This window comes from Eretmochelys imbricata, chromosome 12, assembly GCF_965152235.1.
Source record: "Eretmochelys imbricata isolate rEreImb1 chromosome 12, rEreImb1.hap1, whole genome shotgun sequence".
Lineage (NCBI taxonomy): Eukaryota > Metazoa > Chordata > Testudines > Cheloniidae > Eretmochelys > Eretmochelys imbricata.
This window is the reverse complement of record NC_135583.1, coordinates 11,654,727-11,681,743: the sequence shown is the minus strand read 5'-3', so window position 1 is coordinate 11,681,743 and position 27,017 is coordinate 11,654,727. Positions and strand designations below refer to the sequence as shown.

Sequence of the window (27,017 nt, the reverse complement as noted above, 5' to 3'; positions counted from 1 at the left end):
GGCATAGCCAACAGCCATCCATACATTATGTAGCATACAGTCATTTCTATGTCAGCCCCTGTTGGCAGGGGCTCACAACACTGACAAATTTAATTAGAGCACCCTGTAAGTAAAGTCAGATGAGCCACAGGTGAACACCATGTTTTATTTTCATGCATTGCAAATAAGGCAATACATCTATGCACTGGTGAGCCAGCACCGTGGACTGGTTCTACACCATGAAGTTCAGCTGCTCTCCCCCAGAGTGTGCTTGTCAAACAGGTACTCTCCCATGCCATTCTGGGGCATTCCCAAGAGCTTCAGGTTGGTGAGGTGGTCTCCCAGCTGCTTGATGGCCTTCACCTGCTCCTCGAGGTAGTCAGACTCCAGGAAGTCACAAAGCTGCAGGAGGATTACAAATAGGAGTTAGAAGTGCAGATTTTTAGCTATCGCAGTTATTCATTAAATGGCATTATCTTGTGAAAAGAAAAGGAATACTTGTGGCGCCTTAGAGACAAACAAATTTATTTGAGCATAAGCTTTCGTGAGCTACAGCTCACTTCATCGGATGCCTTAAATACAGTTACTCGACCATTTCTCACTCTTCTTTTCACCAGCTCTATGGTGCCTTTTTAGAAAGGAGAGCTCAGTGCTAAGAGAACATTGAAGAGATGGCCTTTGAACACATTCAGCCTTGCGTGGTGCCTGGCTTCATTCTCAAGGAGCTCTGGAACCATGGTTCTCAGAAATCCAATGCCAGAGCCCTGTAAACAGGAAGGATACGACTATGCTTAGGAAGGGTTCCTCCCTCCCATCAACTACAGCTTTCCAGATAGCTTCTGACAAAATAACATCTCTGCCAATTGCAAACTGCTGCCTATAGAAGTCAGGGGGCAGAAGAACAGTCCTCTTGTGAGAGGTTACCTGGAAAGCTCTGTTTGAGAGGCACTAGACTGCTTGCTTGGGCAAGCTAGTACATGGCATCATTCTGCTTAATCAGAATCTTATAGCACAGGGTGCTGACTTCTACTGGTGCCAGTGGGTGCTCCCACTCCCATTCCAACCCCTTCCCCAAATCCCCACCTTGCCTCTTCCCCACCTCCTCCCCTGACCATTCCAGGTTCCCGCTTCTCCCCCTCCCTCCCGGAGCTTGCTACAGCTGTTTGGCAGCAGCAAGTGCTGGGAGGTAGGCTGAGGAGCGGGGATGCGGCACGCTCAGGGAAAGGAGGAGGTGAGGTGGGGTGGGGCGCGTGGCTGCCAGTGGGTGCAGAGCACCCACTAATTTTTCCCGGTGGGTGCTCCAGCCCCGGAGCATCCATGGAGTCGGCGCCTATGCCTTAGAGGTAAGAGATTTTCACCCACTACCTACAGTGATGGGGGAGACGGAATCTCACTGGTGTGGAAATACTGCCTGGAGAGCCAACAGTGTGGCAGACTTGAGTGGAAGATAGAGATAGTTGGTTCTTAAGTGACTATAAGAAAATAAGCTCATTTGTACGAACAGTAGTTTCTGAATCTGTTTAGGGTAGTGGTTGAGGGATAAGACAAGACGTGACTGAGCCTACAACTATGATTGAGTGTTACGTTTCAGATTCCTGCTGAAGTGGGCAAAGTCAAGAAGCGCACGCATGTTATTAATGTGTAGTAGTTAGAGCACTGACAGTATTTTGAGTTCTATTGCCTGTAAGTACAGCAAAGCTATACATGTAAGCCAGTTCACAAAATAAGGCCAAAAAAACATCGAGTTCAACTCAAAGCCATGTTTTATTCACAGTGTTTAGCGTTCAGTCAATTTATCTTCTCTGGGCACATAGATGTCACCAAGCTAGGTAGTATCTTGGAGTGAAGTTCGGCTGCTCTCCCCCAGGGTGTGCTTGTCGAACAGGTACTCTCCGGTGCCGTTCTGGGGCACTCCCAAGAGCTTCACATTGGTGACATGGTCTCCCAGCTGCTTGATGGCCTTCACCTGCTCCTCCAGGTACTCAGACTTCAGAAAGTCACACAGCTAAAGACAGAGTTTATGAAGAATAGATATCACCTGTTCTGTTGTACGGTCACTTGATGTTTAAGTGATTTGTGTAGAGAGGACTAAAAATTGGAATTTCAGTCCTATAAAGTTTTGCTACTTCCACATTTCATCCCAACTCAAGCGGTAGGGACAAGGTCCCAAGGGAATAAAATATATGAAGGGGGGAGGGGGAAAGAAGGAATTCAGGAGAGCTGCAAGTTTCTGAAAGAAACAATATTAATGGCATAACAGTAAACTATCCCAATGTGGAGAAAAGATAGGAAGAGGCCAGTATGGCTCCATCAGCAGCTCTTTAATGACCTTTAAAAAAAAATGGAACCATGGACAAATAACTAAGGAGGAGTATATAAAAGAATATTGTACATGGATGAACAAAAATCAAAAAAGCTAAGGCAGAAAATGAATTACACCTAACAAGGGAATATAGAGACAATAAGAAGAGGTTTTAAAACGCATGGGCAGCAAGAGAAAGAAAGGAAGGTATAGGTCCTCTGCTTAGCAGGGAAGGAGAGATAACGATGACGACCGCTAGAAAGTTGAGGTGTTTAATGCCTATTTTGCTTCAGTCTTCATTGAACAGGTTAGTTGTTTTAAGCATCTGGTCACAATAGGAAAAGAACATTTTAAAGAATATTTAGATAAGTTAGATATATTCAAGTCAGCAGGGCCTAATGAAATTCATCTAGGGTACTTAAGGAACTAGCTGAATCAATCCAAACAGGTAAAGGACTTGGGGAACTGTAGATCAGTCAGCCTAACTTAGATACCTGGAAAGATATTGGAACAAGTTATTAATGAGTTTGTAAACACAGAAGATAATAGGGTAATAAGTAATAACCAACATGGATTTGTCAAGAACAAGCCATGCCAAACCAATTTAATTTCCCCTCTGACAAGGTTACTGGACATGTTATTCCTTGACTTTAGCAAAGCTTTTGATACAGTCTCCCACAGTATTCTTGCCAGCAAGTTAAAGAAGTATGGGCTGGATGAATGGACTATAAGGCAGATAGAAAGCTGGCTAGATCGTCGGGCTCAACAGATAGTGATCAATGTCTCCATGTCTTGTTGGCAGCTGGTATCAATCGGAGTGCCCCAAGGGTCAGTCTTAGGGCCGGTTTTGTTCAATATCTTCATTAATGATCTGGAGGATGACATGGATTGCATCCTCAGCAAGTTTGCAGATGACACTAAACTGGAAGGAGTGGTATATACGCGGGAGGGTAGGGATAGGATACAGAGGGACCTCCAATTTATCTAGGATTGGGCCAAAAAGAAATCTGATGAGGTTCAACAAGGACAAGAGCAGAGTCCTGCACTTAGGACGGAAGGATCCCATGCACCGCTACAGACTAGGGACCAAGTGGCTAGGCAGCAGTTCTGCAGAAGAGGACCTAGGGGTTATAGTGGACGAGAAGCTGGATATAAGTCAACAGTGTGCCATTGTCGCCAAGAAGGCTAACAGCATTTTGGGCTGTATAAGTAGGAGCATTGCCAGCAGATCGAGGGACGTGATCATTCCCCACTATTTGGCATTGGTGAGGCCCCATCTGGAGTAGTGTGTCCAGTTTTGGGCCCCACACTACAAGAAGGATGTGGAAAAAATGGGAAAGAGTCTAGCAAAGGGCAACAAAAATGAGGAGGGGCTGAGGGAACTGGGATTATTTAGTTTGCAGAAGAGAAGAATGAGAGGGGATTTGATAACAGCCTTCAACTACCTGAAAGGGGGTTCCAAAGAGGATGGATCTAGACTGTTCAATGGTAGCAGATGACAGAAAGAGGAGTAATGGTCTCAAGTTGCAGTGAGAGAGATTTAGGTTGAATATTAGGAAAAACTTTTTCACTAGGAGGGTGGTGAAGCACTGCAATGTGTTACCTACGGAGGTGGTGGAATCTCCTTCCTTTGAGGTTTTCAAGGTCAGGCTTGACAAAACCCTGGCTGGGATGATTTAGTTGGGGGATTGGTCCTGCTTTGAGCAGGGGGTTGGACTAGATGACCTCCTGAGGTCCCTTCCAACCCTGATATTCTATGATTCTACTGACCCAGAGGATGGGGGAAACAGTGTAAAATTTTAGTAAGGCTTTTGACAGTCCCACATGACATTCTCAGAAGCAAGGAAAATGTGGTCTAGATTAAAATTACTATAATATGGGTACAAAATTAGTCGAAAGAACATACTCAAGGGGTACATTTCAAAGGTTAGCCCTCAAACTGGAAAAGTTTATCTGATAGGATACCACAGGGGTCTGTCCTGATCAGGTACTAGTCAGAATTTTCATCAATGACTTGGATCATGGAATAGAGAATATCCATTTACAAATCTGTAGAGGACACCAAGCTGAGAGGGGTTTCTAACTCCTTGAAGGACAATTTTAGAATGTAAAACAACCTTGCCAAATTGGAGAATTGGTCTGAAATCAAAAAGATGAAATTCAATAGAAACCAATGAAGTACTTTGGACTTAGGAAGGGGGGAAAAATATGGCTACATTGGAGAGAGTCCAGGGGAGAGCAACAAATATGATAAGAGGTTTAGAATACCTGACCTCTGAAGCATGGTTAAAAACTGAGCATGTGTAATCTTTAGAAAAAGAGCACAAGCAAGTATCCATAACAGTCTTCAAATAGGTTAAGGGCAGTTATAAAGAGGATGGAGATCAACTGGCATTTGTGTCTACTGAAGGTAGGACAAGTAGAAACAGGCTTAATCTGCAGCAAAGGAGATTTAGGTTAGGTATTTGGAAGAGCTTTCCAAGTGTAAAGATAGTTAAGCCTGGGAAAAGGTTTCCAACGAGGCTGTGGAATCCCCACCATTAGAGGTTTTAAGAACAAAGTTGCACAAACATTTGTCAGGGATGATCTAGGTTTACTTGGTCCTGTCTCTGCAGAGAGAATTGAACTAAAGGACCTCTTGAGGTCCCTTCCAGCCCTACATTTCCATGATTCTAGCTCTGGATGGAAACCTCAAAAAATTGGAGTTTCCTAATCAGGACAAGATTCCACACCCACACCCCCAATTCAGAAACATTCAACATCACATTTTGGCTAAGTTTGACATGGAACTTTGTAGGATTCATACAAGGTTCAGGCACTCGGCAACATTCAGAGCACACCTGGAGTGTTGTGTAGGAGCTGTGCACACACAGCTCCTCTCAAGGACATGAACCTTGGAATCTTGCCCAGATGACATGAACCGTGGGAAGCCTCCCAGGACTGGGCTCAAGGCCCGAGAGCAAGGAATGCGGTAGATAGAAATTGGTAAATAAGAATGTTTAACAAAGCCACTGTATTCCTTTTATCTGTTGGAGAATGTAATGCGCGGGGGGAGAGAAAGAATAAAGGAGAGGGTGGAAAGCTGACAGGACCAGTCCATTGGCAGACCAGCCTGTTTGCTTGCTTAAAGCTCTGTGCTATCTTGTATTTGAACCGCAACAACTGGCGCCCAAACGTGGGGCCCTCAGCACTCACCTCGCCCGGCAAGGGTTTCAGACTCATCACTCATCCGCTTCGCGGATCCCGGTGAGTATTTTTCATTGTGGTAAGTATGGGAAGCTCCCTCTCTGCTTTGCAAGTGCAACACCGCAGTGAGCTACAGTATTTGCTGCGTAAGGCTCAGCATGACTGCCCCACTCGAGAACTCACTCTCCTGCTACAGGAGGTGAGTGCCCAATGCCCGTGGTACCCTGAAGCCGGAAGCCTTAAGCTAGCAGACTGGGAGCGGTTGGGCCAGACATTGCACAAAGAGCCTCGAGCGCCCGTGCAGGCTTTACACGCCTGGCACCTCTGCCGCGACGCGATACAGCGTGTCGCCTCGGACAGGCCCTCCCTCGCGGGGCCAGTGCTCTCGCCACTCCCGTCCGCTCCTGCAGTCATCCCCCCTCCTGGTGATGCGACACAGCGTGTCGCCTCGGAAAGGCCCTCTCCCGCGCCAACAGAGGGGCTGCCGATCCCGCCACCCCCGTCCGCTCCTGCAGCCATCCCTCCCCCTGCTTCGCCCCCAGTGCCTCTATTACCACCGCCTCCCTTGCCTTCCCCACCGGAGCTGGTGTGTGATTACCATCTCCCCGTGGGGCCCCATGCTCCGGGGCCCTCCGGGGGGTCATCCATGTCTGCTCAGGGGCTTTCGCTGGTGCAACAAATGGTTCACGCAGCGAAGACTCGCTCAGATATTACAGCAGAGGAGCTGGCTGATCTGGTCTCAGTCTGTCCGGTGACCTGGCAGGATGATGGCCAGGGCAACCAGGTTGCAAACTGGGTCATTTTGCCTTACTCGGTGATCAGAGAGGTAAAGAAAGCGATTTGCGAGTTCGGCCTGACTAGCACGTATGTACGTGGTCTCATTGAAGGGCTAGGTACTGGGTACACCCTGATCCCTGAAGATTAGAAGGCGCTGTTGCGCATGATGCTGACGCCCAGTCAGTATGTTATTTGGCTTAGTGAGTATCGGCAGATGACGGAACGCCAAGCCCAGGTATATAGAGAGCAAGGTATCATTTATGAGCACTTGGCAGGGGAGGGCCAGTTTGCTACCATTCAGATGCAGTCTCAACTCCCTCAGGCCGTCTTCCCCATTATTTCCACCTGCGCCCAGCACGCTTTCTGGAAGGTCCCAGATTCAGGCAAGCCTACCAAAAGCTTTGCCAGTATCTGTCAGGGTGCATCAGAGTCCTTTATGGATTTTACCAACAGATTGCAGGAGGCTATCCTCCGACAGGTGGATAACCCTGCGGCAGCTCAGGAGATCCTGTTAAAAATGACGGTTGAAAATGCGAACGAGGATTGCCGCCGTGCTCTCCAGGCGGCACAAGCCGCTGGTATTCTAGAGCTGTCAGACATGCTGCGGGCGTGCCAAAACATCGGCACACAAACACATAAAGCTGGGGTTCTGGCCACCACCCTGCGGAAAAGTGGGAAAGAGGGGAAGTGTTGTTATCGCTGTGGTAAGGAGGGTCACTTTCAGCGGGAGTGCCGCTCATCGACGGCGCCCGCCCGCCCCTCAAAGAAGTGCCCCAAGTGTCGGAAGGGCTATCACTGGGCTAATCAGTGTCGTAGCGGGTCGGGAAACCGCATGACGGGTCTCCCCGAACCCAGGGCCAAATGGGGGTGTTTCCCATTCAGACAACTGTTCCTCTGCCTTAAAATCCATAGATTCCATGAGGGCAGCGACTGCCGGAAGTGCAGGGCTTGATTTGATTATGCAGGAGGACGCTGATTTTCAGTTGCCGGGGGAGGTTTGCGCCATACCTACACAGGTGAAGGGACCTCTCCCTGCCGGATTTGTGGGTCTGGTTCTCCCTCGCTCACACGCTGGGAAACAGGGTTTTTTTGTCATCCCAGGGGTGATTGACGCCGATTACACCTGAACCTTAATAACACCGATGTGGACCCATCTTCCGCAGTCGCTCCCGCGTGGATGGTCAATTGCACAATTGATTTTAGTCCCCTATCAGGTGCCAGCCGCAGAGGATCAAGCCTGGGGCGGGAACGGCTTTGGATCAACGCTGTCTCAGTTGCCGTCTCACAACACGTCCTCTCCACTTGTTGCTCTAACAATGTCGGTCCGCCCCTCGAAACCTCAGTTAACACTTCTCTTAAATAATGTTCCTTTTACAGGGCTGGTGGACACTGGAGCTGACGTTACGGTGATTCGTGATCCGGAGTGGCCGGTCGGTTGGCCACTTCTAAAGAGTTGTGGGGGATCGGGGGTAGCAAACCCGGGCGCCAAAGTTTGTCTTGGGTCACGGTCTCTAAACCAGGAGGCCGTGCCCTTGCTACAATCCGCCCTTTTGTACTCCCTGTCCACCTCAATATTTGGGGCCGTGACTTACTTGTAAAGCTGGACACCACCCCCGATATTAATATATAATGGCCCAAAATCCTCTCTCATCCACCTTGCCATCCGCATTACCATTGGTATGGCAATCCTTAGAGCCCGTATGGATTGACCAGTGGCCCCTTCCCCTAGAAAAGCTGAAAGCGCTTCATTCACTTGTACAACAACATTTGCATGCACAGTGCTTGGAGAGCTTCACTAGTCCTTGGAACTAGCTGCTGTTATTTTGGCCTTTCAACTTTTTGCTGATTGTCTCTTTAATTTGATCGTGGACACCCATTATGTTTATCAGGTAATTGATCATTTACCCCTTGCCCTCATCACCCCTCAGGTCGATGCGGACCTTCTTCGCCTGTTTTTGTCCTTACAGTATCTCCTTACCACTCGTAATTTACCTTATTTTGTTGCTCATATTCGCAGTCATACCCCTCTGCCTGGGCTACTCACTGAAGGCAATGCGCACGCTGATCGCACGTTACGTGGTCAGGTAAATTCCCTTTTTTCTGACCCCATTGAAAGCCATTCCTTTTTTCATCAGTCTGCCTCTGTTTTGGCCCGACAGTTTTACATTCCTGCTGATCATGCATGTTCTATTGTTCGTTCCTGCCCCCACTGTGCCGCTGCTGCCCCTACCTTTTCTTATGCCGTTAACCCCAGAGATACCGCAGCGAATCAGCTGTGGCAAAGGGATGTCACTCACGTGCCACAATTCAGCCCCTATTCGTTTTTACATGTTTCCATTGATACCTATTCGGGATTCCTCTGGGCAACCCCACAGCGTGGGAAAGCCACTCCCAAAGTTATTCACCATTTGCTAGCCTGTTTTGCTGTTATGGGTCGCCTGAGCCAGATAAAAATGGATAATGCCCCAGCCTATTGCTCCACAGCCCTCTCCACCTTTTGTGCCCAATGGGACGTCCGTCTCAAACACGGGATCCCTTATAATTCCACAGGCCAAGCTATTGTTGAACGTGCAAATCGCACGCTAAAAACCTTGCTCGACAAACAATTAAAACAAGGGAAGCTGCGTCTCTGAACCTTAGGAGACATTCAGCAACAAATGCATATCCTTTTGTTTACTTTAAATAATTTAACGCTGAATGTAGATCAGCAGACCCCCACAGATTGGCATTTTCATAAGTCCGAGGTACTGGAAAGACCGCGTGTCTATTACCGTCAGCTGCCCGATCCGCAATGGCTGGGCCCAGTGCCTTTAATCACTTGGGGTCGGGGATATGCTGCTGTGTTTCTCCCTGCAGGAGCGTTGTGGGTTCCGGCCCGGTGTGTGCGACCAGCACTGAAACAGCATGGCGTGGCACCAGGGGCTATTGAACCCCATACCGGAGTTTCAGCTGACCTTGGAGGAGAACGCGGTGCCTCCCGGGTTGACAACGGCGGGACGGAAACGGAGGAGGCGTAGCGTCCCAAGCCAGCCCGTGACATGGGGAGCAGTAAAAGCATTGGTCGCCGCGGCTCAACGAAGACTGGCAGCAAACCAACAGCCAGAGACTCCTGAGACTTTGTTTGTGGCAATTCTCGCCCAAATTACTGCTAATTCTGTATTGATTGTATGCCTTTTGTGCCTGCTATTTCCTGTAGGGGTTGGCTCGGGAGCGCCAAATGACATATAACCTATGGGAAAGATTGGCTTCAATAACAAATGTTACCCACTTTTATTTATCTGATTTTGTAGCAGCTGAAGAATTGTTAGGTACGTGCCTTATTCCAGAATGTCATCACCTTGAGGAAATTGGGAATGAGATGATGCTCGCTGCTTACGCGAACCTCTCTTCCCAGTACTCTAGCATGGCTAATTGGGGCCCAGCCAATTACACTTTACCTTCTTAAGCTTATTTTTTGCTGTTGCTGTGTGCAATGTATTTCCTTTTTGTTAAGGCTTTGTCGAGACCCGCCCTGGCAGGCTCCACGATTTATGACCTTGTCTGTCTGGGAGTTAATTGGCTTGCAAAAGCAAATTGATGGCTACCATGAGATGGCCGAGTACAAATAAAAAAGAGGGGATGTAGGATTCATACAAGGTTCAGGCACTCGGCAACATTCAGGCACACCCGGAGTGTTGTGTAGGAGCTGTGCACACACAGCTCCTCTCAAGGGCATGAACCCAGATGACATGAACCGTGGGAAGCCTCCCAGGACTGGGCTCAAGGCCCGAGAGCAAGGAATGCGGTAGATAGAAATTGGTAAATAAGAATGTTAAACAAAGCCGCTGTATTCCTTTTATCTGTTGGAGAATGTAATGTGCGGGGGGAGAGAAAGAATAAAGGAGAGGGTGGAAAGCTGACAGGACCAGTCCGTTGGCAGACCAGCCTGTTTGCTTACTTAAAGCTCTGTGCTGTCTTGTATTTGAACCGCAACAGAACCTGTCTGCCTGAGCTGCTGTGGTGTCTCCCAGGAGTTGGAATTTGGGTGCCACATGCCCCCATTCTCCTCCATAAGCCTGACAACCCAACCAGACAACATTCCATGAATGATCCACCACTGTGATTCAGCCAGAGAGGAAATTGGTGTACCATGTGAGTTGTAGCATGGACAGTGCACCCAGCCAACAGAAGAGAAGGGGGACATAAGTCACCTGAAACCCCATGAAGCACCCTGGCATCTCAGGAAGATGAGAGATGGTGTTAAAATGACCCAAAAGTTAAATGGTTCAGATTTTCTCCAACAGAAATCTGAAAGGTATTGGCAGAAAGAGGTTTCTCCAATGGAAACTTTTCAGTTTTGTAGATGTAACCCTTCTCCTGTCAGAGTTGGCAGCAACAAGGGCCGAGTTCAATATCTAGGGGATCCATTCCAATAACACAATGCAAACCGGCTCGAGCCCCCACCCAGTGACCTGGGACAAATATATACCACCCGCGCTGGACGCCTCCAAGAGGCAATACTTCCCCTCTCACAAGCACATAGTCCCACAGTATTCTTGTCAGCAAGTTAAGGAAGTATGGGCTGGATGAATGCACTATAAGCTGGGTAGAAAGCTGGCTAGATTGTCAGGCTCAACAGGTAGTGATCAATGGCTCCATGTCTAGTTGGCAGCCAGTATCAAGTGGAGTGCCCCAAGGGTTGGTCCTGGGGCCGGTTTTGTTCAATATCTTCATAAATGATCTGGAGGATGGTGTGGATTGCACTCTCAGCAAATTTGCGGATGATACTAAACTGGGAGGAGTGGTAGATACGCTGGAGGGGAGGGATAGGATACAGAAGGACCTAGACAAATTGGAGGATTTGGCCAAAAGAAATCTGATGAGGTTCAATAAGGATAAGTGCAGGGTCCTGCACTTAGGATGGAAGAATCCAATGCACCGCTACAGACTAGGGACCAAATGGCTAGGCAGCAGTTCTGCGGAAAAGGACCTAGGGGTGACAGTGGACGAGAAGCTGGATATGAGTCAGCAGTGTGCCCTTGTTGCCAAGAAGGCCAATGGCATTTTGGGTTGTATAAGTAGGGGCATAGCAAGCAGATCGAGGGACGTGATCGTTCCCCTCTATTCGACATTGGTGAGGCCTCATCTGGAGTACTGTGTCCAGTTTTGGGCCCCACACTACAAGAAGGATGTGGATAAATTGGAGAGAGTCCAGCGAAGGGCAACAAAAATGATTAGGGGTCTAGAACACATGACTTATGAGGAGAGGCTGAGGGAGCTGGGATTGTTTAGCCTGCAGAAGAGAAGAATGAGGGGGGATTTGATAGCTGCTTTCAACTACCTGAAAGGGGGTTCCAAAGAGGAAGGCTCTAGACTGTTCTCAATGGTAGCAGATGACAGAACGAGGAGTAATGGTCTCAAGTTGCAGTGGGGGAGGTTTAGATTGGATATTAGGAAAAACTTTTTCACTAAGAGGGTGGTGAAACACTGGAATGCGTTACCTAGGGAGGTGGTAGAATCTCCTTCCTTAGAGGTTTTTAAGGTCAGGCTTGACAAAGCCCTGGCTGGGATGATTTAACTGGGAATTGGTCCTGCTTCGAGCAGGGGGTTGGACTAGATGACCTTCAGGGGTCCCTTCCAACCCTGATATTCTATGATTCTATGAGTATAGCAAAAAGCCTTTTAATAACAGAGAGAAACAATGTGGCATTATGTTGGGGAAACAGCACCAACAGGATTCATAACACAACCCATGAGCAAAAAACCCACCCCAAGCAAATTGGGGCATGCCCTTTCCCTTTGGTTCTTGAGTCCAGCAACCCCAAATCACCCAAAGTCCCTTAAAGTCCAATGACCCAAAAGTCTCTGTCCCTGGTCAGGGCAGCCCCAGAGTTCGAAATTTTATCTGCAGAGCTTTACCTCCCAACCTGGGTGGAGATGGCGGGGGGGGGGGGGGGGGGGGTAAGAGGCACCTTACAGGATCTGAAGCTGACTGCCCCACAGCTCCATAGGCCTTCACTCCGCTCCGCTCCACCAGCCGCCCCACGAACTGCTTCGCTCTGTCCGCTCTGCGGCCTACAAGCCCCAATAACAGAGACACTGGGGATCCCACAGCAGCCAAAGTGACTATTTGGGCAGCTATGGCCTCATTCTAGGTGGGGTGGGTGTGCCTATGCAAATGAGATCGGCCCCTGAAGTTCTTTTCCACAATTTGCCACCACCAGATGTCAGGGTGGAGCTCATCCTGACACTGCTTACATAGAAACCACATTTTCCATCAAAAATCATTGACAGAAGATTCCATTGTGGACCAGATCCTCATTTAGTAGAGGTCACTTTTGACGCCACTAGTCAAACCAGCATAGCTCCATTGAGGACTTGGGCCTGCTTCTCAGTGCAAGGTTGAGTGCCAAGCAGCATGTTCATGGCCAACTACATAGGGAGAGACATTGTGTCAATAGTATGTCACTGAGCGCTTGCAGTTAAAACTCCCTCCATTTTGTGAGATTACCATTACATGGTGAAACTGGTAAGTTAGGGAATCTCAAAAAGATAAATGTCTTCTAGTTTGAAAGACTCTAAACAGGCCAACAGCTACTGTGATCATATTAGAAATCTCCCACTCCCCACCCAGAAAAGGTATATGGGAACATACGCTACATCTCTGCTTCAGTCTCAACTCGCATACATACTCACATGAGGGTCATTCTGCTCTGTAGCCAGCTTATGCAAGTCCAGCAGGGCCTGGTTCAGAGTCTTCTCCAGCTGGAGGGCACATTGCAGAGCCTCCAGGCTGTTCCCCCACTCATCCCACTCTGGCTTCTGCACAAGCCCAAACAGAAAATTATGTGCCCTTTCACAAATGGCCTTCTAGCTTCACTTACTGAAGTCTGTGCCTTCTGTAGTATGCAATACCTCTGTTTGGCCAAGCCCCACGGCTTCACTTTCTATCACCCATGTGCTTCACTGGCACAGGGAGTTCACTCCCCTCACTGGGCTTTTGTTTAACTTGTTTTCTTAGTTATTCCTACTTAAAGATATATCCTCAATGCTGTATCAGACTGTGGTAACACCAGTTAGAGCTAAAATTTACTCAGGCTGGTGTGCTGCAAGCGTCTTGCACTGGTAGACCTGTATGACTATCAACTTGGCAGGACATTTATCTTGGTTTTCTCGTCCAAACACTTTCCTCAAAACACCGCCTCTTTACCACAAAGATTAGCGGATGCCAGCCACCCCTCTCCTCCAAGAAGAGACACGAATACATCTATTTCTGAAGCCCATACCTCTTGTCAGAAAGCTAGGCAAATGGGTCAGACAGCTCTCTAAATATTTGGCTGTTACTTTAGCTCATCAGTCACATTCAGGTAGGAGTCCATCAATTACAGCCAAAAAGTATACCTAAAACAAATATTTAGACTCCTTAGTTCCAGAGATCCTTCTCTTACATCCTGATTTGTTTCTCACCTTTATGTCCTGCAGAATAATACGTCCTCCTCGTCTGTTCTGGTATTTCAGGAACTTCTCTGCATGTTCCCTTTCCTTCTGGGACTGCTTCCTCTGGAACTGGGCCATGTGCCTCAAGGCCACGTCATCACGGTCAAAGTAACAGGACTGGGAGAGGGACAGGAAATCAGTGGAGGAAATTAGACCTAAAGGGAGAGACTATATATTCAGATCTGTCAATAGACATGGATCCAGGTGAGGCACGAGTTGTCAGTTAAATGTTCAGCTACCTATTGAACGCCATGTGTAATAAGGTGTGTACGCAATGGACATTGTCTGAACACTAGTGTAGGAACTGCCTGACTCTATAGCCCATCTAATCCAGTATCTCGTCTCTGACAGTAGCTAGCATCAGTTATTACAAAGAAAGGTCCAGGGACCCCACATTAGGCACAGGTGATGCAATCTGCCTCCCCATGGATGTCTCATCCTAAAACTAATAAGAAGAGATTTGTTTAAATGCTGAAGTATGAGGTTTTTATCCATTCCAAAACTTCTGTATTAACTGTTTCAAACTCTAGGTATTCTTGTTATCCATATAACCATCCAATCCCTCTATGAATAATAATAAATTCTTGGCCTTGACAACATCTGTGGTAATGCATCCCACAGTCTAATTACACATTCAGTGAACAAATACAGCCTTTTAAATCAGTTCTGAATTTGCTACCATTTGCTTTTGTTGAATTATGTCCCCCATCTCCATATAAGAACACTCTGAGCTGCTCATTGAGCAGATAGCTTCATCGAGTTATCCACAATGCACGCAGCCACACCATTTTAAAAGCAATTGAAACATTAAAGTGCAATAGGCACATATATTCTTAAGTGATTATACAACGGGAATTACAGTGACAGCCCCTTCCCTGCTACTGCCTCAGCCACCTCAGATTTAGAGCTCTCTTTTCCCTACTTCCTCCTTCACACTCTGGCCAACTACTTGCTTGGAAGTGCTGAATGGCCACAGTGTAACATGGGAGATGTAGTTCTCTATTTCAGACTCCCAGGGTGGACTACAACTCCCATGATGCAGATGCAGGTCATTGTCAAACCAACCTGAAACAAAACATTTTGAGTGTCCAAGCAAAATGTTACAGTGTTTCCTAATTGAGGCTTTTTGTTCTACAAAAATCTCACAGTTTCATCCTAATTCAAGACAAAAAACAAATGTTGAAATATCAGTTTCTCCTCAGAAGAATAAAATTCTCATTTTCAAAAAGGCTTGCTACCTGGTAACTGCATACTGCTACATAGTAACAATATACAGTTCAAATCTAAACTACACTTGTAACTGGATAGTATTTCCCCTCTATATATGTGTGAGCACCCCATGCCAGAAAGGGGTGCTCAGTTTTGAGCTGCATATTTTTCAGAAGTTGTAGGAAAACTAGCCTGAGTGGAGTGTAAAGCAATAAGTATATTGGGAGGACTAGATTAATTAAATTAGAAATATTAGAAGGGCTGAATATCTACAGTTTGCTTTAGAGAGGACCAAGCTAGGGCAGACAGACATAGCAAGTCTATAGATATTTGACAAGTATAGACATCAAGTACGACAAGACATTTAGGCTGGTGCCTTGGAGGATAGCTAGGAATTATGTACAGACATAGACTGAATATCACAAAAGACTTTTGATAAGATTTATTAGCCTGTGGAAACTATGATTTAGGGCTTTGAAAGCTGTACAAACTATCCACCAAATTTAGAAAGATAGAAGTATGATGAGAAACCATCCTGATTTAGCAGAGAGATCTAACAGGTCTCTCCCCCGCAGTACTTTTTAAAAATTAAAAAAAATGTAAAACAAAAAAACAGCTTCTAAATTTTGCCCCAGACAGCTGCAGTTCAGAGCATTGCTCAGGAAAAGAACTTTTAGAAGTGCTTCTGTTTTAAACCATTAAGCATACAGCCAGCACTCACCATAGAGAGAGAGATATAGCTAGCATACAGTTCCAAGTTCACATCTGACTGATGGCAGCCATGCATTCACGATGAAAGTTTTGACGCAACTGGGACTCCATTACACTACTACTCATAGCTAGATATAAATTTCCATATAAACTAACAATTTAAACACCACTGAACCCAGAGTTTGGGTTACATTCCACATCTGGCATTAATACTCTTCAGAGTAGGATGGGTGTGCTTGTCATGGGCTCTCCAACCAATTGAAATTTCACCCCTCAGCCAAAAACCAGTCAGCGTTCTGGGGATGGTTTGTAACAGCATTGCCCCAGCTGAGCGGATGATTCAGAAATACAGAGCACCTGTTGTCCTGTAACTTTAGGGGTTTACTGATACTTTCTTAGAACAGCAAAGTCACTAAAGGAAAATCTCTGGTTTTCTTGCACTGAGTCCAAAGAAAGGGAGTTAGTAATTACACCCAATTTCCCAAGGAAGAAGTGCTAGCATGGGAAGTTTGAAGAAATTATGCCTGTAATGAAATGTCTTATTGTTTCCAATACTATATTTTGAATGGTGTCAAGGTTACTTACCTACCAGAAAAGCTGTTTGATAATCTGTCTATTATATAGAAAGCTCTGAAGTCCTACTTCCCCTGAACCACTTAGTTCAGGGGTCTAGATCTGGAATTTTGGATTGACCCATTCTAGAGTAGAGCCAGCTGCAACATCCAGACCCAGATCTGAACATCCTCAGAGTTCAGGTATTTTTGGATGTGGGGTTTTGGTTCAGACCCACCTCTAGTTTCTGTAGGTTCAGATCAGCTGATGTCTGTCACAGAACACAGAGCAGTGATAGCGGGGATATCAGAGAGTAGTGATGTGAAATCTGTGATAGGGACAAAGGAAAGCAGCAAAAACAAGAGGAAGTGGCAGAAACAATCAGGAACTGTTGAAACACTAGTAAGAATCTGATGTAGCTGACAGGAGCATCTTCAGAACACAGAGGAGTAAGAACAGTCAAGACATAGAAGGACAAAGAAAAAAATCAAACTGAAGTGGGAATAAGAAGAATGTGCCATGATGTGACATGTGCTAATGCATTTGTAAATATCAGTAGTTTAAGTAAGTAGAAGTGTAGTGGCCACAATGGTTCACACACTGGGGATTGAACTGGAGAACCTCCAGAACTTAAAAATTGAGCGACTACAGTTTGAGTTTAAAAGCTAAAGCTTTCTCAGTGCGGCTGTAACAGACTTGTATCCTCTATGAAAGGGACACTGTGCAGACCTATAACACACGCTCACCTGGGGGTTACATGGCTGTGTTTGTAGTTCTTGATATTACAGATGAGTTCTTCAGAGGGTACGCTCTCTTTTTGGATTTTCTGATGGTCGCTGCAGAAACAGAAACATCCATGGCCAATTTTCTAAGAACACCAGAAAATGGAGCTAATGGATCTATTGGAGAAAACACACTCCAATATATTTTTGCAAAAAAGGCACCAACTCAAGGAACCCTCATTTCATTTATAAAAACATTTTTATTTATGTGTATTATGCATATGCTAGAGAAATTGTTCACTGGGCACATGGTACCATTGGATTCATTCTGCACTGTAATTTCCTCAGCTCCCCACTATTTGATTTCCTTTCTCAGGAAACATCCGTTCACCCAATAAGTTCAGGCCTAGTTTTCAGGAACAAACTCTACAGAACTCACTTAAACAATACAATTCAGACTTCTATTTAAATAGGTTATAGACCGTGTGAAGTAAACAGCTGGGTGGAAAAACTCAGCTGCCTACACAACCCTCATTTCTCCCCCAACTCTTACATATGCTTTGGGGTTGTATGATTACATAAACCTTGAGTATATGCCATCAGAGCCTCAGAACTTCCACATCCCTGGAGTTAATCATGGATTTCCCAGAATTCCATCATGTAAGGAATTCTCCCATATGGAGTTAATAGTACTTGTCTTTCTATTAAGAGACCTGGATGTACAAGTTACTGTAATTCTGTGTTTGTTGATGTATGACTTTGATACAAGCCATTAGCAGAGGAGTTCTTTAGTCAGTGTAGTTCTCCTCAACAGCCTAAAAGTGTCCTTAAATAGCGATTGAAAATGAGCTGAGTTTGTTTTGTATCCTGAAAGATCTAACCCAACAACCTCAATGTCCTTACTAAAGAGAGCACACCTGTATTCACTTACATGCTTACACCATTAAGAGCTACTAATCAAAGAGTACTAGCCCTCACAAAACTTGTTATCCTCAACCAAACATCTTTACAAGAATTTTCTTTTTGTCACATGCCTACAATGCATTGTACTCTCTATTTTAGAATACTAGAAGAAATAAGGCCTTACCACTGACAAGTAGATATAGCTAGCATATAGCTCTAGGTTCACTATGTGATTAACAACAGCCTCACACTCAGAGTGAAAGTTCTGACACACCTGGGAGTCCATATCTCTGTCTAAAAAAAATATAGGTATAAAATACAAACTTAGAACCTGTTCTAACACTACTGAATGAAGAACACATCCCCAGAACAAATGTAGATACCTCTACCCTAGCACAGCTGGTACTAATACCATCCCCAACAAGGTGGGAGTGTGACTGGCAGCTACTGCCACCCAATGGAAATATCCTTCTTCATCAATGCCACTCAGCATTGTGGGTGGGGCTATGACAGGATTTCCATTGAGAAAAAAGGACTCCGCTGTATATTTAGCTTGTTACAATGACACGGTTGAGGAGAGAAGGACCATATCAAACAGAATGTTCTCTGGTTTCTTGGTTCTTTTTTAATGCATTATGCAGGTAATGATTACAAGTCGCCTAATAAATGTATCTGCCCACAGTGGTCTGCAATGAGATAACTAAAATGTAGAGCATGGGAGTGTGCATGGCGTTTTTTGTGATATTTCCTAGGCATCCATACAGTTCCTCTATATGGTTGTTAGTTCTCTGAAACTTTGCTTCCCTGTTGCAGTGGAAGCTCTGGAGGGTCTTCACTGTTAATTTAGCTCTCCCTACAGTAAGGCCCCTTACACACTCATGCCCTGGGGTCATGGACGGTCCACAACCTGATGACAAAAGGGACAGTTGGCAGCTAGCATGCCAGAAAACTAGAGAAGAGATAAGTACTGGCAAGACTCCTTAAATTCTCTAGTAACTAGGATGATGGGGGAGGAGACAGTTAGCAAGTGGGTTTAATCTTACCCTACTACTTGCAGGAGAGGGACATCTGATATGGCTGTGATGTTAGATGTGACATTGGGGATGGACCATATGAGTATTTAAGGTAAGTAGGAGATGAGAGAAAGGTGTCATATTAATAGCCACAACAGAAACATTTATATATAGTTTTAATAGATACCACCCATCTGGGATAGCAGGGTTTTGCTGGTACTAGCGCCCAAAGACAGTGTGGGAGGAACGGGCCTGGTATTTCCAAATCTGAAAGTTCAGATCCCCCTAACGGAGCACAAGCAACAAGATGCATTTACTCCAGTCTGTGTCAATCACTTGAGCAAAAACCTTTTGAGAATGTTTTCCTGGTTCCATCCATTTGTCATGTGTCTTGGTTTCTGTTGGTTTACTGATTCTGTAGAGTATGAGGTTAGGCAGGCACAGGATAGTAGACTAGCCAGGAGCTAGTGGGAATTATTTACATATATTGGCTGTATTTTTTTAACCATTTCTGAAATAAGTATCTGCTTTCATGAAGCGAGTAACCTGAAGAACTAAAAAGACAGAAAGCTACAATATATAGAATTTAGCATAGCAGAGAACAGTACAGTTTGATATTAGCATATACACTAGGCAAGCTTTGGCACTCTAGCACCTTGTTCTCTGTAAGGTCCCAGAGCAGCAAACACATTGAACTTTACTAAGTGACAGTGAAAGCAATAGAAGTACTCCTGGTAGTAAAGTTAAGCACGTATGTACGTGTTTGCAGATTGGGGCCTTCATCATAACTCACTGGGGGGGAAAAAAAAATCTGTGCTTTGGAACTGAAAGTCTCCATCTTTAGTCTTAGCCCAAAAAGTGGATTTCCATTTTCATGGAGGGAAGAAGAGTGGGGAGTTCAAGGAAAATGCCCATTTCCTTTGTATTATGGGACATGGAATAAAAATTTAAAATTATACACAAAATGTTAAAAGAGACCCAACTTTCAGACTTGGGTGCCTAAATCTGTACTTTGGCCTCAATCTTGCAACAAGCTCCCCTATCTCCACACACAACCTCATGGACCTCCATGGTGTTCTACATGGGTAAAAGGATTCACCAATGCAGGAGTGGGAACTTAAATACATAAATTGCCTGATATTCCGGAGTACTGGCCATCTACAACTCTCTTTGGCATCAAGACATGAGCCATGTACAATTGAAAGTTACACCCCCATGTTTTATAGATACTCATGAACCCAAGAAGAATTTTTCACTGTGCACACACATCCTCTTGAAACAGTTTAAACAACCTTCTATCACCATAGCCAGCATTGTGCTGGCTATGGGTATACATTTGACCCAGGAAGACAACACACGCAAGTGGGATTTGATTGAAGTTCTACTTTGAAGATTTCTTTTGAAGAGACAGAATATTAACTGAACAAAGTAAATGAAACCAGAACAGCCACAAAGTGTGATCTAAAGGTTAATAGCAATAAATCATATTATCAAGAGATCAAACACTTTAAGAAATAGAAGACAGCATTCTATAAAAGTCCACAAGGGATAGGATAGAAATTCTATATATAAGTGAAGGGAGTATGAACAGCTAGTATAGTTTTACAGCCCAGTTAAGTTTATTCGTTAAATTAACCCAATCGTGATTTTAAGTGGAATGGGGACTTATGGATTAGCTTCTTCAATCCATGTCCCTTCTTCACTCCACCCTATTCGCCTTGTAAAAGGGAACTACAAAAAATGGATTCACTTCTACCACTAAGAAGTCTATTTCCACTTATTGCAATAATTGCACTACAGCACACTGAGTGGGGAAACAAAAAAGTAGTAACAATGAACCAGGTTTGAGAGAATGAAACTACAGTAGGGATACTACATGCCCACCAAAAGCACGGTCCCAAGGACAATCCATGCAGCTATTGACTTCCCCAGGGTTATACTGAGCAAGAAGGCCCTTCCTGTAGCTATACCCTGTAGAACATTCTCACTGCAAAAAAAAAAACAAAACAAAAAAAAAAAAAACCACACACACCACACTTGCTTTATTTCATGAAAGCAAATGACCCCACCCCTTAACCTACAGAAACCAGAGGAAGTTGTTCTTTCAGAAAGGCTCCTGATCTGATCCTCAGTGCACAGCAGAAGATAGGCCTCACGTGTGTTACTGTTAATTAACAAACTTATTAAAAAAAGAAAGTATGGTTCATTTAGATGAGTGGAAATAGGTCTCATCCAACCCAGGAGTGCATTTAAGGATGATGGCTTAGTGTGGAAGGAAAGTGAGGGGGTAGAGCCCAGGAGCAGGAGAGAGACAGACTGCCCCAGAGCAAGAATTGTAGTTCCTACTACCACAAGTCTATGCTGCAGTTAGATGAGAGTCTCTCCCATCTCTTGGGGAGACAGTCTCTCAGTGAAGATGAGCTCCAGCCAGTGCTGGACTTCAACAAGATAAGGCCCCATCCTGCTGTGGGTTCCAGAACAAATATCTGATGAGGCTCAGCACCTCCCTTTGCTGCTATCCCTGTCAGGTTTCCTTCTGAGGAGGTGGGGGGGGGGGTTAGAACTCCTTTGGAGGCAATGAGTCTCAGCCCACCCCTTCACTGAGTCAGATTCCAAGACTATAAAGGAACCATTGTGATCATCTACTGTGGTCTTCTGTAGAAGACAAGCCCAAGAACTTCCCCAAATTCCTGGTGCATCTCTCTTTTTCAAATCAAGACCCAATATCTTCTAGAAGTTGTCAGTGATGGAGAACCTACCACAACCCTTAAGCTGTTCAAGGATTAATTATGGTCACCATTAAAAGTGTACACCTTGTTTCCTGTTTGAATTTGTCTAGCTTCAACTTTCAGCCATTGCTGTGCCTTCTAGAGGTATTGTGCCAGCACCCACCCCTTCCTGCATTTGTCTTTTAGGGTAGGAGTGGACCTGAGTAACAGCCACAAGTGGCTTCACTCTGCAACAGGTGCCCAGGAGGTGAGGTGGTCCTACACCAGAATACACCCTTTTAATGCATAGTTAGGGCAGGGAACATAGGTTTCCACCAGCCTACCCTGGTCAGAAAACTGGAAGCTGTTGATTTGTTCCATTTAAAAATCAGAAGGGGCAGGTGTCCCTTCTTGGTATATAACCAGCTGTGCTATTCCAATGCAGCCCTGATACAAGGCCTCTCAAACACTGAGTGACCTGCCAAATTCTGGTTTTATATGGAGGACACTAGCTAAAGTGCTACAAGACTCTTCAAGGAATGTGGAATCTTCCCTCCATCATCCCCCATTTAGGTTGGGTTTTTTCCTGGTACCTTAAAGAATGTATCATAAGGGACAAACCCTGTATTTTAGGTCATTTCCTGGAATTAGTTTGCTTTGTACTAGTTCCTAGGGAAACTCTTCCTCTTCAACACTGCTCTCCCAAATGAACGTTGCCATTTGTAATCTGAGCACCATCATCCAAACCCACTTAGGAGCACTAAGTCTCCACTCCATTTTCTGCTGCCACCACTACCCATAGCCAGTCCCACTCCTGGGATTTACATTTCTATTGCTGGCTGATCCAATTAATACTACATTCACAGGGATTCCTCCTGATCTTCTGAAAGAGGAGGTACACACACTCTTGCTAAAAAGTTATCTGTGGAGGTAGACTGCATGAATAAATGCCTCACAGGGTCACGTCTGTTGCTGTATAGAATGTTAGTTGAATTTCTTGGTCCCTCATTGTTGTCACCTTATGCCCTCCCTTGCTTTGTTCCAATACAATTTAGAGCATCCTATATATGCCAGTGAATGCCATGTTACAGCCAAAACAGCTTGTATTCCTCTTTATTTTGAGCTCAGGTAATACATATTCCTTCTAAACATAAGAACCTGCACTGCATTCAGCTGCTCTCCCCCAGGGTGAGCTTGTCAAACAGGTACTCTCCCATGCCATTCTGGGGCACTCCCAGGTGCTTCAGGTTGGTGACATGGTCTCCCAGCTGCTTGATGGCCTTCACCTGCTCCTCCAGGTACTCAGACTCCAGGAAGTCACAGAGCTAGGGGAAAAAGACAAAAGTGGAGGTGGATTGTTCCAACCCTATAAAAATGGAGATAACACATTCATCTCAACAAGTCAATATTGAGACTCCATAGTCCAATGGGGCCTGGAAAGGAAGACAGCATGGAGCCCCCATTGCCAACTTCAGCTTTGAGGAAGTCACTAAAGTATGGGCAAAAGAAATCCATTCCCACCATAGTGGAGAGTGTAGAAGAATGTGAAATTAGCTTACTCAGCTGCACCTGATCTGCAATGGTCAAGCACCAAAAATGAGGGAGCCACACCAGAGTTTTAACAAGCTTTATGCTACTAAAAGTTAGCATGGAAGAGTATTGTAAGCAAGACAAGGAATAATTCCTCTGCTCTATTCTGCGCTTATTAGGCCTCAACTGGTGTATTGTGTCCAGTTCTGGCCACCACATTTCCAGAAATGTGGACAAGTTGGAGAAAGTCCAGAAGAGAGCAACAAAAATGATTAAAGGTCTAGAAAATGTGACCTCTGAGGGAAAATTAAACAAACCCAGTTTTTTCAGTCTGGAGAAGAGACCACCAAGAGGGGACAACAGCTTTATGTACTTGAAAACTGCTGTTACAAGGAGGAGGGAGAAGAATTGTTCTTCTTAACCTCTGAAGATAGGACAAGAAGCAATGGGCTTAAATTGCAGTAAAGGAGGTTTAGGATGAACATTAGGAAAAACTTCCTAATGGTCAGGGTGGTTAAGCACTGGAATAAATGGCCCTAGGGAGGTTGTGGAATCTCCATCATTGGAAATTAAGATCAGGTTGGACAAACCTGTCAAGGATGGTCTAGATACTTAGTCCTGCCTTGAGTGCATGGGACTGGACGAGATGACCTCTCAAGGTACCTTCCAGTTCTATGATTAGTAAAGAAATTCCTATCAGTACTGCAAAGTAGGAAAAATACTGTAAAGTTGTCTCATGCACATGGCATGAGACTGCACAAGCCTTTCCCACCCAAACATCAAGGTAAGAGGGAGAGAGAAGAGCTGGTAGTTCAAATCTGTCTCCTCTGAGTCATACACCTGCATTTCCTTGTGCTTTATTTCTATTGTGGCAACACTGAAGGACACCAACCAGGGAGCAGATGCCCACTGTACAAAGAGTCTGCTCTCATAGAATATCAGGGTTGGAAGGGACCTCAGGAGGTCATCTAGTCCAACCCCCTGCTCAAAAGCAGGACCCATCCCCAATTAAATCATCCCAGCCAGGGCTTTGTCAAGCCTGACCTTAAAAAACTTCTAAGGAAGGAGATTCCACCACCTCCCTAGATGCTCTGATGGTCTCTTCATTTACAGTTAACCTAGTACTCACATGGGGGTCACTCTTCTCAGTAGCCAGCTTGTGCAGGTCCAGTAGCGCCTGGTTCACAGTCTTCTCCAGCTGCAGGGCACATTGCAGGGCCTCCAGGCTGTTTCCCCACTCATCCCGCTCTGGTTTCTGTCAAAGCAACCAGCCATAGAAGACAAGACATCCCACTGGTCTCATTTCTGACTCACAGATAGCAGGCTCCTTTTACAATACACTGCACCATTTCTGAAGAAGAAACTCAAGCTATGTTGAGCTTTTTATTTCTATGAGTTACTCCATTACTTAGCAGGTCATGTAGGGGGAAGGTAAGCCAAACTCAGGGCCAGTTAAGCCTACTGTAGGATGCTCTGCCAGAGCTGCTTACTCCTGATCCACCACCTCCCCAACTGTACTACTTACGACATTCCCTACCTCTACCTTCATCACCAGAGTGTGCACTGCAGGAGAGTGGGAGCCTCAAGAGGCCTTAGAATGCAGCTCCACTCAGATGTTTTTAAAGAAACATGATTGCACAAATAAAGGTTAGTCATCTTGTAGAGGAGCAAATAGACTACAAATGCATTTGCCACTAGTAACATGCAGAATAACCCCCACCTCTAGAGTTTATGTCATCAGCTGCTTTCTGGGTACTCACTGAAATATTTATTCACCTTGATATCCTGAAAGATAACTTGTCCCCCTCGCTTGTTCTGGTAGGTCAGGAACTTCTCTGCATGCTCCCTCTCCTCATAGGACTGCTCCTTCAGGAACTTTGCTATGTGCCTAAGGGCTACATCATCACGGTCAAAGTAGTAGGACTAGGGAGAAAATAATGCAGAGGATATTTTCCTTGCAGTATCTCAACTCCTTGTGAGTAGTTATAAAGGGGAGGAATCTTGTGTGCATCCCATATCACCACCTTCTGCCCCAGAAAGAGTTACAGGATTCCAAATCAGTCTGTAATAGCAATCAATCACCCCCACAACCTATAGAAAGAGGTTAGGCCTTTGAATTTTAACAGTTATGCTACATGAAAGATGGTGTAACACCTGCATATGATACACTTCTCATACAGCACTTCACTCTGAGTGAAAAATTCTGCAACATGCTCAGGTGACAACAAAAATGTCTGTTTGTTATTGAGATGGTTTACAGCATCAATGGAGTTGTCCCATTCCCACCTCCTCTTTCATTTTGCCACTACTTCCACCAAGGTGTCTTTACTGTTGATTTCAGCATTCTAGAGTTATCCAAAAAGGAAGTAGCTGCCCAGAATTCTAGAAGAGGGACAATTAGAGCCCTCACCACTCATGAAAGAGTAAGGTTGCTTGCAATAAGATAAATACCTTGCTATTTTTTGCTCCCTTCAGCAATCAGAAGTTAGTAACCTTAACATTTCAATTGCTATTAAGTTTGAAGGAATCACATGGGGAAATATACCCTCTTTTGAAACCACCAGCACATTAGAAACACACTTCTCCAATAAATTACAGCTACAAGATTAGAGCCCTATTCAAGACAAAATTTTATATGATTTTAAGACAAAGCTACTCACCATAGACAGGTAGACATAGCTGGCATACAGCTCCATATTCACCATGCGGTTCACAGCAGCCTCACAGTCAGCATGGAAGTTCTGACACACCTGGGACTCCATTTCCCTACCTCTAAGGTGTAAAATACCAACAGAAAGATACTCTACACAACTACTATTGAAGCAAGAGCTCAACCACACAAGGATATAAAAGTCTGTCTCAGAGCACCTGGTATTAATACTGTTCTGAGAAAGACAAAAGTATGACTGACAAGCTGCTGCCATCCAATGGGAATTTCCTTTCTCACCAAGGACCCAATCAGCATTGTGGGTGGGACTATTGCTGAATTTCTACAGGTGAAAGAGGTTATTAGCCATAAGACACACCTCAACAGTTGTTATGAAACCCTTGAAAAGCAGGGAGCAATGGATACACTCTGAGAACAGCCCAATTGACCCGTTTCTTTATTGAGAAAAATGTGGCTCACTATCACTTTTATAGGACTCAACAATGCCCATTTTGCCCTAAATGGGAAGATGGTACAGAATGGAGAATTTGAGAGACTAATACCTCCGATCCACCTAGCTTAACGTTGCGTGCAATATTTTCTTAGGTATATCAGGGCCTATACAGAAGCTCCTTGAGCTCAGGAAGTACGGGTTGCTATGGCTTGTTATATCAAGAGCTCTGGAATTCCTGCCGTGGCATCATGATCTGTCCCCATATCCCAAAGTCGTGGCATAGTAAATACTGCTGCAAGGACAGAAAAGGGGCATCTGAGCGAAAGAAAAAAAGATTTGCAGAGACCAGGGGAATACAAAAGGGAATCACAAGATACAGACACAAGAAGCATGTCCTGGAAAATGATAACATCATGAAGGCAGGATGGGACCAATATGTAGAGAGGGATGTGGTTTGGGGCATTTGGCTCATGTCAGCACATCCTGCAGGGTTCCTTACAGGTCCATGTTGGCACTAACAGTCCAAGAGCAGGACCCACTGCCCAGATGTACATCTTGAGGTTGGACTGACCTCGCTTCAAGCAATCTCATCTCCTTTTGAGTGATGTATGCATGAATGTTTTGGAAACACTCAAATGGCACAACAGAACTGGCCCTCTATTTGCTTTACAATACGGAGTTTCAAATTTCTTTACCATAACTACAGTAAAGCAACATTATAGTTAACATCCTGCAGTCCACAGTCAGCATAGTTATGTGTTTTTCTGCATAGCAACAAGGCAACTTTTTGTCCATTTATCACAAAGGCAGCACTAGGATGGCTTTACATCCTACTGCATTTGGCCTTC

At 45.1% G+C, this 27,017-nt stretch overlaps 2 protein-coding genes across 2 annotated transcripts; both read right to left on the bottom strand.

Moving 5' to 3' along the window:
* Positions 1-225: 225 nt before the first annotated feature.
* On the bottom strand, positions 226-18,103 carry LOC144272810 (ferritin heavy chain A-like). The gene is made up of 4 exons (XM_077831129.1): positions 18,002-18,103; positions 13,691-13,837; positions 12,920-13,045; positions 226-381 (listed from the first exon to the last, which is right to left on the bottom strand). Exons 1-4 carry the CDS (start codon positions 18,101-18,103, stop codon positions 226-228), a joined length of 531 nt encoding a protein of 176 aa, XP_077687255.1.
* A 4,604-nt stretch (positions 18,104-22,707) lies between these two features.
* LOC144272827 (ferritin heavy chain A-like) lies at positions 22,708-25,830 on the bottom strand. The gene is made up of 4 exons (XM_077831157.1): positions 25,729-25,830; positions 24,845-24,991; positions 24,198-24,323; positions 22,708-22,863 (listed from the first exon to the last, which is right to left on the bottom strand). Exons 1-4 carry the CDS (start codon positions 25,828-25,830, stop codon positions 22,708-22,710), a joined length of 531 nt encoding a protein of 176 aa, XP_077687283.1.
* Positions 25,831-27,017: the final 1,187 nt, after the last annotated feature.

What these genes read in the sequence shown, in the direction of transcription:
- LOC144272827 (XM_077831157.1), bottom strand. Translation starts at nt 25,830, where the DNA reads ATGGAGTCCCAGGTGTGTCAGAACTTCCATGCTGACTGTGAGGCTGCT. An exon ending in TTATCTTTCAGGATATCAAG is followed by an intron (nt 24,324 to 24,844) that starts GTGAATAAATAT and finishes TTGCTTTGACAG; the next exon opens with AAACCAGAGCGGGATGAGTG. An exon ending in CTGAGAAGAGTGACCCCCAT is followed by an intron (nt 22,864 to 24,197) that starts GTGAGTACTAGG and finishes TTTTTCCCCTAG; the next exon opens with CTCTGTGACTTCCTGGAGTC.
- LOC144272810 (XM_077831129.1), bottom strand. Translation starts at nt 18,103, where the DNA reads ATGGACTCCCAGGTGTGTCAGAACTTTCACTCTGAGTGTGAGGCTGTT. An exon ending in GCTATATCTACTTGTCAGTG is followed by an intron (nt 13,838 to 18,001) that starts GTAAGGCCTTAT and finishes TCCCTCTCCCAG; the next exon opens with TCCTGTTACTTTGACCGTGA. An exon ending in CAGAGCAGAATGACCCTCAT is followed by an intron (nt 382 to 12,919) that starts GTGAGTATGTAT and finishes ATCCTCCTGCAG; the next exon opens with CTTTGTGACTTCCTGGAGTC.